Source organism: Hippopotamus amphibius, chromosome 3 (assembly GCF_030028045.1).
Source record: "Hippopotamus amphibius kiboko isolate mHipAmp2 chromosome 3, mHipAmp2.hap2, whole genome shotgun sequence".
Classification (NCBI taxonomy): domain Eukaryota; kingdom Metazoa; phylum Chordata; class Mammalia; order Artiodactyla; family Hippopotamidae; genus Hippopotamus; species Hippopotamus amphibius.
This window is the reverse complement of record NC_080188.1, coordinates 142,374,275-142,385,653: the sequence shown is the minus strand read 5'-3', so window position 1 is coordinate 142,385,653 and position 11,379 is coordinate 142,374,275. Positions and strand designations below refer to the sequence as shown.

The window sequence follows — 11,379 nt, the reverse complement described above, 5'->3', positions numbered from 1 at the left end:
TGTTTCTCTTTCTCCTGTTCACTTGTCTTGTGTCAATTTTATTAGTCTAGCCACCAGGACTCAAGAAGAACAGAGGAGGAAATGTCCTCCTCCCCAGTAGCATCTACGGACATTTCCCGGATGTGGATTTGAATTACCACATCTTTGATGCTTTCAGACTCTTCAGAAAAGTCCTGAGGGGTCCTTAGAGGTGCTCTGGGGAGTCCTGAGCATGTGGTCTGAGCATATGCTCTTCCTCCCTAACTAGGCCACTCTGCACTTGGCTGCTTTTCAAGTTAAGTCTCTTCTGTTAGAGTTTGAAATTCACTTAAATTTCCAAGAAGCAAACTTTGGAAATGTCCATAAATGTGAAATGCAGCCCAGCTCCAGCCCAGGAGATGGGAGGCAGCTGCGTGACACCACTACAAAAGGCCATAAAACTGCCGCATCCCAGGCTGAGCTTTGAAAACCCAAGCCCCTCAGGGTTCTCTGGTGTTCAGATCTTTAAATTCAGAGAGGCCTGGACTTTCTATTCATCCAGACTTAGTAACGAACACTGAGGCTGGAACTTTTTTTTTTTTTAATTCAAATACAACTGACTACCATAAGTGTTCTACGGTGTGGCATAAATTAAAGACCACATATAGACATCAGAGACTTGGCTTGAGAAACCAAAGATACTCTAAGTGCATGGGTAAGGATAAACAATGCCCAACAGTGGTTGTAGGAGAAGAAAACTAGGAAAGAAAGAACAAAGATTTTCCAAGACAGTCTTCAAAGCTAACCCCAATAACTTCATGGAAACAGTTTTCTGGAGTTTTCTGTCAAAATCCAGTTCAAAAGGACTGATGTTTTAGGTGCTTAGGAGTCTTCAGTTGGAGAGGGAGGTGGGGCTGGGGGTACTTCGGAGCCGGCTGCACTAGGAGGAGGGGTTTGTCCCAAATCCACATCTGAGGGTATCTCCCAGGCTTCATCAATTTTCTTGGTAAATCTCTCCTCTCTGGGAGGAAAGGCACACTGAATGTCATTTAAACAAAGAAGGGATTTTTAAGAAGAAGGAAAAAAGAACCCCCCAATCCCAGCACCTAAACAGAACACTTAGCATTTTGGAGGACATACCGATTCACCTACCCGTTTATAGAGCTATCGCCTGCCAAAAAACGAGGTACACTCTGTTTACACTTGTGTGTCAGCTCTTCTCAGAGAGGATTTAACCATCTCTGCTGGTCCCATGAAACCAATGTAGCTGGGGTCCACCCCTACCATCCGGCTCTCTGTAGTTTCAGCCTAGGGCAGGCTATCTCTCTCGAGGTTTTATTTGCATCCCAGCTATTCTCTAGTCAGTTCAGCCTAGGCTCACTTCAGCTCTCCTTTCTGCCTAGTCCCCACCCCCAGCCCCTGCCCACAGCCTGCCAGGGTCTCCTCCCCTTCTGCTAGAATGCACCAGGCATCTCCATTCTACTCAGGGCTGCGCAAACCCTGCCTTCAAGGGACTAGGACTAGCCAGTCGAGTGATTGAAGATTCAGATTTAACTGTTTCCTGAACACTTACTATGTTCTAGGGACTTGGAAATTAACTAGAAACTAACTACATTCAGATTCTCAACCACAGTTCACCTCTATAAGTTTTTCAGCTGAGGGAGCTGAGACAGAAGGCAATTTACTCGGGTCATGTGGCCAGTAAAAGACAGAACTGGAATCCAAACTCAGATCTCCTGACCACAAGTTCATGGTTGCATCTCCCAGTCTGAGTTGACCCCTAATGTTGCTAAGGGGATGTAAGATAATGGGGAGGTGGCAACAGGGAAGGAAGCTAAGAGAGGCTCCAGAACTGTGGATTCTCTTCCTCCTTGAGTGGATGTTAGACCATAGCGACCACAGCCTCCTGGAGACGATGGCACTCTCACGGTTTAACCAGTGGTGTCAGATTTGATCTGTAGCCCCGTCAGTAAAGGTTTGACACCTCCATATGCATGTTAACTAAGAAATTATAGAGAATTTTTTAAATCAATGCAGTAACATCTCAATAAACTCTAAAGTCAAGAAGCATTGTGAAAAAACTGGATGGAGGTCCCTATTTCAAATCAATAATTTTTATTTTTGGCCAACTTGTCAGGTCTCATAAAATCACTATTTTTAAGCTCATACTATACACCCCCCAGAATTCAAACCAAAAGTGTCAGCTCTGCCAATTGTTGTTTACTCACATTTGCATTATTAGAATTACTTCACCCCAGGTTTCTTTGCAGAAGTTTGTTAGGCCACTTGTCTCTATTGAGGTTTACATTCATTAAGACTAGACACTATACCTTATAAGTCCACTTAACCCACACAGACAAACTGCAGCATGTTGGCATTTGCTGCAAATGAGTGAAGCAGTCCAGTGAAGGTGGACTTTCTCCAGCTTTGTAGCTCCCATCCTCCCAACAGGAAGGTCTCAGAATCTATACAGGACCTCCTGACACACAGGGAAGAAGCAGCACACAGCCAAACATCAATTTCAATAGAATTGGGACTTCCCTGGTGGCGCAGTGGTTGAGAATCCACCTGCCAATGCAGGGGACATGGGTTCGAGCCCTGGTCCGGGAAGATTCCACATGCTGCGGAGCAGCTAAGCCCATGCACCACAACTATTGAGCCTGTACTCTAGAGCCTGTGAACCACAACAAGAGAAGCCACCACAATGAGGAGCCTGTGCACCACAATGAAGAGTAGCCCCTGCGCGCATCAACTAGAGAAAGCCCATGTGCAGCAACGAAGACCCCATGCAGCCAATAAATTAAATAAATAAATTTATTTTAAAAAGTGTTAGTTTCAATAGAGCTCAGTTTTCATATAAATTAGAGTTCTAACGTTTTCTTTATACAACTTTATATACAGGATGTCTTGGGCACCCGACTGGATCTGGGGATCTCAGACCAAAGAGAGGACAGATCATCCCATAGTGGTCAGCACAGGCCTGACAGATTTAGCAAAGGAAAATACAGGGTGCCCAGTTAAATTTGAGTTTCAGATAAATGACTAATTTTTTTACTCTAATTATATCACGAATATCACACAGATGTACTTAGGCCAAAAAAACCCTTTTCGTTTTTCATCTGGAATTAAAATTTAACTCGTCTTCCTGTGTTTTATCCACTGACCCTTCCATCAGGGGAAGATGTCAGGCAGTGGACTCGTCTGAGAACTCCAGCATGCAGCTACTCCAAGGCAGGCAAACCCTGTCCTTTGGGCCAGACAAGCTGTTGAGGCCCCCCTTTTCTGAGGGTGTGGCAGAACAGGCCTGAGCACCAGGCACAGAGTAGTGAAGGAGAGAAACAGTCTTGCCTGCAAAGAGCTCACAGCCTAGCTGGGAATGAGGACGAGGTTCGGGGAGTCCATGCTGTCCCCAGATTTTGCAATGTCATGCATCTTTACACTGGGAGGGTATTTCATAACTTCCAGCTGTTGATCAAAGTGATCCTCACCCTCCCCAGTCAAGAGCCACTGATCTGAAGTTCACCCCCGCACCCTTATCATTGCCTATTGTAGGACCACGTGACAAAGCTCTGTGTCCCATAGTGGGTGACAACGTGTTTTCTCATCCGCAACATCTGCCTCCCTGCAACGAATGAATACATTTACATAAACCAGGGTCTGGGAGCCGTTTACAGCGCTTGGTGAGGATCAGCTTTTATGCTCCATCCCAACCCCCGCCAGAGACCCCCGGGAGTACCTTGTGGTCATGGTGATTCTGCGCCTGGTCACCTCGGAAACCAGGTCTCTGTAGGGAAGGTTAATGCTGTTGCCCATGGAGACCTTCTCAGCCATGGCCTTGCACACAGAGGATTAGGATTCACTGCACCTGTGAATCTAAAACAAAAGGACCGGCAAACACGCTTCAGGGCTTGGGACGGCTCTGCTTGGGTCCAGCAGCACACAGTTTGCAGAGGACTTTCACTGTGGTGTTCTCAGTGGGTCCTCCCTACAGCCCACGCCCCACCCCCCACTCCCCAGCCCCACCCCTGTCGTGAGGCAGACACTTTCTCAAATACCTGCTGTGGAGGGAGAGCAAGGTCCTCCCTACCTTAGATAGAACCGGTATTGTTACCCCAATCTTGTGATACGGACACCAAGAGCAGCTATGGGTCCCCCCAGGGAACAGATGAGGAAACTGAGGCTCAGAGAGGTGGACTGCCGCTCCCCGGGTTGCACAGCTGGGCCCTGTTAGTGCTGCTTCCCCTCTAACAAGTGCCACGCCCACAGAGCCCTTCCCTCACAGGGCTGTTTGGCATCACTGACACATGCAGAGCACTCTTCCTGGAGCACTTACCTTCTAAAGAACAGGAAAGGGGCATGGGATTGACAAGGCTACTTGTTCAGATATGCACCTGGCAGAGACATTGGAGGCTTGACATTGAGAAGAGAAATAGCAGCAGTAGGACCTCTTTAGTGTCAGATACTATAGGATGTCCTTTTACAGTATCCTGTTTGGTAACCACAGTAATTCTGCAAGGGAAGTTTTTATGATCCCCACTGAACCAATGGGGAAACTGAGCAGCAGAGAAATTAGGCAGCTTCCCCAGGGGGCACAGAGCTAGAATCCGAACCTAGGATTCCAGGAACAAGTGCTTGTCTGACTTCATGGACTCCACTGCAGAGCCAAATGACCCTCCAGGTCTGCCTCAGTGCCAAGCCATTTCCAAAGGTATGAGAGATGAGTCTCTGTTCTTGGACACCTGTCACACTTGAGAGGTGACATGGCCATTCTCAGAACATGAGTTGCAACAGCCTGAGCTCACCAGCCTGACCTTCTGGCTCGAAAGGTTTGTTCTTAGGAGGAAGCCCAACTGACTCACGTTTTGATCCCAGATCAGCTCAGGATATGACCCTTCCACACCTTAGCTCATGGTCTTTAAAGAAAAACTCTTACTCTCTACAGACTCTGTTCCCAAATATTAGTTACTCCACCGTCTCAGAGAATGAAAAGACCAAAAGCACTACCACAGCTGGCAACTGCCTCCCGGACTTTTTATCCTCCTGTAGTCAATCTCTCTCAGGAGCTTGAGTTAATGCACTGATTTGTGCCCTTCCAAGGTAGCAGCTGACACAGATTTTCTCTGGAGAAGTGATCTTGATGAGAAATCCCCCAATACATTGCAGGGAGGAGATGGGTCCTGCGTGCAGAGCAGGGGAAGGATCTCTGTCTACATGGGCAACGAGGAAGCACAAAGAGAGGCTGGAAAGCATGACATCTTGACCTGTTACCTGACTACATTTTAAAAGCTAATTCATGTACACCCCTCCTCCCAGCACCATCATAATAACTGATCCCATTCCTTCCTGATGACTCAGCACTTCTGCTGAGGTGGCAGGTGCTTTGGCTTTGAAATAAAAGGTGTTGATTGATTTCATGGCTCTCACTTCTGAGCTGAATGATATTGGTCAAGTAATTTAACTTCTATGAGCCTCGGTTTTCCTACCTATAAAAGTTTTCCTACCTACTCATAGCAGCACTATTCACAATAGCCAAGACATGGAAACAACCTAAATGTCCATTGACAGATGAATGGAGAAAAAAGATGTGAGATACACACACACACACACACACGGGAATATTACTCAGCCATAGAAGAGAATGAAATAATGCCATTTGCAGCAACAGGGATGGACTTAGAGATTATCATACTAGGTGAAGTCAGTCAAAAAAACAAATACCATATGATATCACTTATGTGTGGAATCTAAAATACGACACACATGAACCTATCTACAAAATAGAAACAGACTCACTGACATAGAGCACAGACTTGTGGTTGCCAAGGGAGGGAGGGGTGGGGGAGGGAGGGATCTGGAGTTTGGAATTAGCAGATGCAAACTATTATATATGGATGGCTAAACAACAAGGTCCTACTGTAGAGCACAGGGAACTATATTCAATCTCCTGTGATAAACCATAATGGAAAAGAATTTTAAAAGAATGTGTATATATATATGTGTGTGTGTGTGTGTATATATATACATATATATATACAATTGAATAGAATCACTTTGCTGTATGGCAGAAATTAACACAAAATTGTAAATCAACTATACTTCAATTACAAAAAAGAATACTCTTTCTCCTAGGGTAGTTGCGAGGATTGAGAAAATATTTGCAAAAAAAACCCAATTTAACCCTTATTTTTGGCCTTTTTAAACTTTTAAATGCATATACATATGGCCCAGGATGAATATGAACATATGTGTGTACTGCCCTTCCTGTAACACCATGAATGTAAGCCTTTTCCTCACAAACCCAATTATATACTTTTTGAAAGCAGGAGTCCTACTTTTTCCCTCCCTCCTATCCTGGGGCTTGGCACAGTGTTGAGTTCCTAGTGGGAACCCAACAATTAAACTCAATCAGAATCTGCGATAGCACTGTGCTCCCACAGGTTTTCTTTAGCCATATGATTACCAAAGTCAAACATAAACAAATTTCTGTATTGTGTTTGAATATGTCAGAAGCAATTATTGGATGTAAATTTCAGAAAGGATGCAGTGACTGTACTAATTTCTTAAAATGGTTTGTTTTGTGTTTGTTGCTGTTTTGGCCCAATGACTTGGGAGAACAAAGTCTGAGCTCTTACACAGGAACCCTTGGGAAATTCGCTGTCCTCATATACATCTGAATGATTAACAGCAATACAAACCTGGAAAAATCCCTACCTCCTAGGCTAGCCATCCTTTATGATGTCCCATACTTATCGAAAACATGTTTCTCAATCTTGGCATGAAGTTGACACTTCAGGTGGATAAGAAAGCAGCCCTGGTAATAAAGCAGTTTGGCGGTAAGAGTCTGTATTTCTCTCCATTAACTATAATGAAATCACAGTAGAAGGTAGCTGCTACTTGTGACATAACATGCGATAAACCTGGAGTTCAAAACATGGTCTACCTGGCACCAAAGTTCACAAATTTAACGACTACGGTTTTCCACTCACAAGAGAGAATAAAACGAGAACACGTATTCACTTAAAACAATAGAAAAATATACAGCTACCAATATTACTAATTTTACAATAGGGGCATTGAAACTTCTCTCTTAGGCTCTCTTTGTTGTGTGTGGAACATAGACCAAAGGATAAGAATTGTCAGGAGGCAGATTGATATGCAGGCAAATGAGGGACAGGGATCCTCCCGGAAGAACAGGATGGGTCACCCTGCTGGGCCTCCCAGGAAGACTTGAATTGGAAAAGCCAAAGAGGAGACACCTCTAGGTACTATATTATCTTGCCATCCCTAAAGCTACAAAAATGTATGACTCTAGCACTCTACCTCGAATGTGATTCAGCTGTTCTGAATCTCTGCAAAAGTGTATAAGCCAGGTACGATTTTTACAGGCATAGCTGAGGTAACAGGATAATCAGCACTAACATAGGCATGTGTGCCCCTCAAGTCTACTCTCAGCTCCCCTGACCTCCTCTCTGGTCTACTGGATATTCCCCATCAGTGTACAAACGTTATTTTTCCCATCTTAAAACTCTCTCTTGAACCCAGTTTTCCCCACCACAAAACAAATCAGCAAAAATTTCTGGGAAAAGAGTTGTTTGTATTCATTGTCTCCAGTCGCTTTCCTTCTGTCCTCTATCAAATCCACACCAGCGGTGACTTACCAAAACGCTACTCCTCTCACTCAGCTGTCAGTGGCGTTGGAAACAGTAGATCACTCCCTCCTCCTTGAAACATTTCCTCATTGGCTTCCAGGACACCACACTTTTCCTGCCCCAGCCTCACTGGTTACTCTTTCTTAGCTCCCTTTGCTTGTTTCTTCTCTTCCTAAACTCTTAACATTAGAGCATCCAAGGCTCGGTCCTTGAATCTCCTCCCTTCTCTGTGCTCATTTCTCTGTGGATCTCATTTTGTCATGTCGTGAAATTCCATCGATAGGATGATGACATCCTGTCTGTCTCTCCAGTCCAGATGTCTCTCCTGAACTCTAGACTGATATATCAGCAATGACATCTCCATTTTACTAATAAACATTTAACTCAGCACGTCCAAGACTGAACTCTTGATCAACTCCTTCAAGCCTGCTCCACCTGCTGTCTTCCCCATTTCTGTTAACGGCAACCCCACGCGTTCAGCTGCTTGAGCCTCGAATCTAGAAGTCATCGTTGTCATATCTCTCTCTCTCTCAAACTCACATTCAATCCATCAGCAGGTAGATTTTGAGCTCAATTCTTCGAGTTATATTCAGAATCCAGCCACTTCTTACCACCTTCACTGTTACCCGCCCTGGTCTGCAACTCACTATCACCTTTGGCGTGAATACTCACAAAAGCCTCCTAACTGGCCTGCCTGTTTTCATTCTTGTCCCTCCTTCAACACACAGCCAGCACAATCCTTTAAAAATATGTCATATTTCTCCTCTGCTCCAAACTCTCCAATGGCTTTGCATTTTACCCGGAGTATAAGCCAAAAACCCTTGCAATGGCCTTCAAAGTTCATTATAATCTGCCTCCTTCCCTGACCCCCCAATTTCTCTGACCTTAACAATGATCACTCTCCCTTTCTCTCACTCTGGCCTTGCCATGTTCCTGAACATCCAGGGACACTCCCCCTTCAAGCCAGGCTTTGCACTTGCTGTTGCCTCTGCCTGGAATACGCCGCCCCAAATATCTACATACCTTGTTTCCTCTGTTCCTTCAAGTCTTTGCTCAGCGTTGCCTGCACAGTGATGCCTTCCTTGTGAACTCCATTTAAAATGTAGACGAGAGCATGGGTTTTTGCCTGCCATGTTCACTGCTGTATCGCAGCACCTAAAACAACACCCATCGTGTTGTAGCTGATGCTGTCGCATGTCATCCAGATCCTCTTTCTGGCTGAGACACTCATTTTCCCAGCTGCTAGGACCGTTGGTGGCTGATGGTGTTCCGCTGAGTCCCTCGCCAGGCATTGCTTTCAGCTGAAGACAATAGCCTCAGCCAAGTTGCCTGAGCCCCTCCCCTAGAGGCAAATGACAGCCCTCATCCAATGACTGATCCTCGTCAAATGGTGTAGGGGTATGAATGCCCAGACCCATCCTACTTCCGGAGCTGCCTGCAGAATCAACTGAGGCCTTTGTTGTAGCTGTTGATACATCACAGTTCGACTTCCATCTCCCACAGATACTGAGGCAGGGGGCCACGCCCTCAACGAACTTCCCGGACATAAATCTTCATTTCAGTGTGTTCCCCAGGAAACTCAGCCTAATACGGTGGGTGCCAGCAGTGGTTTGAGGAAACTGACTCTAAAAAGAGATTTTGGCGGTGGATTGCCAGGCAAAGAGAGCTTATCGCTGACGGTAAGTGGAACATTAGCAGCGCCTGGCAAGCTGCAATGGCTGGTGGTTAAAATTTCATTGATGGTAAATTGGGATAGGACTGTGTTGGAAGAGAATGAACTGGCAGGTTTAATATCTCAAGCTTTTGAGAGGTTCAGAGGAAGAACAAATTATAAGGACAGTGCCTCTTTCTGAGAAAGACGATGAAAGATTGGGGTCATTAATCAGCAGTTGAAGGTGAAGTGAGGAAGTCAGAGGCCTCCGTGGCAGCAGCTCGTTTTCTGCAGCCAAGGGACAGAAGAAGTTGAGGACAAGGCTGAGAACTTAATTATAAAAGTACCATCCCAGAGAAGGCTGATTTCTCAGTTCCAGCAAGGCTGGGGAAGAACAGGATCCTGAGACTCGGGATGAAGACTTGGGGACTGATACACTTAGAAACCTTGAAACCCCAGATGCATCTGAGCAGAAATGGTTTGGGCCTCCCTGTAGGAGCCTAGCTCTCCTCTTGATTAAAGATGCTGCAGAGGCCTCTCTGTTGTAGGGCAACACACACTCCCTTCAGGCTCTCCCTTCTGGCTGCCAGACCAACAGCTAGAGTCAAGTCACCACATAACCTGCCAGGAAACTGCTAAGGGACTGTAGGAAGAAACAGCTACAGCACTTGGCTAACATGCACCAGCTGGGTGTGGTATTAATCTACATGTGAGACTGGATCCTGCGAATGCCGGGTCAAGGGGGGTTTAGGAGAGCCCTGTCCTGCGATACACGTTTTAACTTCCCAGCAGGGACCCCGGGAGAGAGTGCTCACCTGCTGCTGTGATGGCTCTTGGAAGCTGGCAGTAAGAGGCGGACCACGTTAAATGAAGTACAAATTCCAGGAGGGATGGAGGAAGGGAACAAAAGGCTCAGAGAAATGGGCAGTCTAGACTGGATATACTGTGTAAGGGCAGAAAACCCACCAGGTGAGTATGCTCTGGGGGTGAGCATGGCAGACACTCTCTTTACCAAAGAAACAAAGAATATACTTCACAAAAGGGCTCCAGGCTCATTGCAAAGCCCAGGGGTGGCTGTCCTCTGTAGACAAGGGTTGACAGTGGGAGATGCTATGATTGGAGTTGGTCTCCCATATAGCAGCGAGCATAATAGATACTAAGTTAAGGGACTTCCTAAGTGGCGCAATGGTTAAGAATCTGCCTGCCAATGCAGGGGACACGGGTTCAAGCCCTGCTCCAGGAAGATCCCACATGCCGCAGAGCAACTAAGCCTGTGCACCACAACTACTGAGCCTGCACTCTAGAGCCTGTGAGCCACAACTATTGAGCCTGCGAGCCACAACTATTGAGCCTACGTGCCACAACTACTGAAGCCCACACGCCTAGAGCCCATGCTCCACAACAAGAGAAGCCACCATGATGAGGAGCCCTCGCACCACAATGAAGAGTAAGTAGCCCCTGCTCTCCGAAACTAGAGAAAGCCCGTGTGCAGCAACAAAGACCCAACGCAGCCAATAAATAAATAAATAAATTTATTAAATTAATAGGAGTCTAGTGGTTAAGGATCAAGAACGGTAGATGGTATTATTATAACCAGCAGCAAAACCAGAGTGGCATCTGGGTAGTTTGGCCCCCACAGAACGATAGAGGTGGTTCATAGAACAGTCTTCCTAAGAATGGGGAACAGTCAGCAAGTATTGCTCCGTTTCTACAATCAAATCAACGATGGATGATGAGGCCGAGGGCAGCCACCTTAATAAAAGGTCACCATCTCATTCTCAGTTTCTGAACCTTGAACCCGCTGACTCAAAGAGAAATCAGGGACTTCCCTGGTGGTCCAGCAGTTAAGACTCTGAGGTCCCAATGCAGAGGGCACAGGTTGGATCCCTGGTCAGGGAATTAAAATCCTGCATGCTGCACAGCACGGCCAAAAAATTACTCAGTTTTTAAAAAATGAATAAATAAAAGAGAAAGGTCCTAGGAGGAGGACCTTGCAATACCCTGGCAAGGGTGTATGGTAATGACTCCTCATGGGGACCTAGGGCCATTTACCCAAGTTACTGTACACTGGGAATTACCTACACATCTCAAGATTTTTGGACACAGGATTCAAGTTGATAT

The 11,379-nt window shown here is 45.9% G+C and overlaps 1 protein-coding gene across 1 annotated transcript; it reads right to left on the bottom strand.

Annotated features, from left to right (window-relative positions):
• Window positions 1–840: 840 nt before the first annotated feature.
• MYOCOS (myocilin opposite strand) lies at window positions 841–8,884 on the bottom strand. Its single transcript, XM_057727197.1, has 3 exons — window positions 8,631–8,884; window positions 3,695–3,831; window positions 841–979 (listed from the first exon to the last, which is right to left on the bottom strand). Exons 2-3 carry the CDS (start codon window positions 3,787–3,789, stop codon window positions 841–843), a joined length of 234 nt encoding a protein of 77 aa, XP_057583180.1. The 5' UTR covers window positions 3,790–3,831; window positions 8,631–8,884.
• Between the last annotated feature and the right edge of the window lie 2,495 nt (window positions 8,885–11,379).

What these genes read in the sequence shown, in the direction of transcription:
- MYOCOS (XM_057727197.1), bottom strand. Translation starts at nt 3,789, where the DNA reads ATGGCTGAGAAGGTCTCCATGGGCAACAGCATTAACCTTCCCTACAGA. An exon ending in AGAATCACCATGACCACAAG is followed by an intron (nt 980 to 3,694) that starts GTACTCCCGGGG and finishes CTTTCCTCCCAG; the next exon opens with AGAGGAGAGATTTACCAAGA.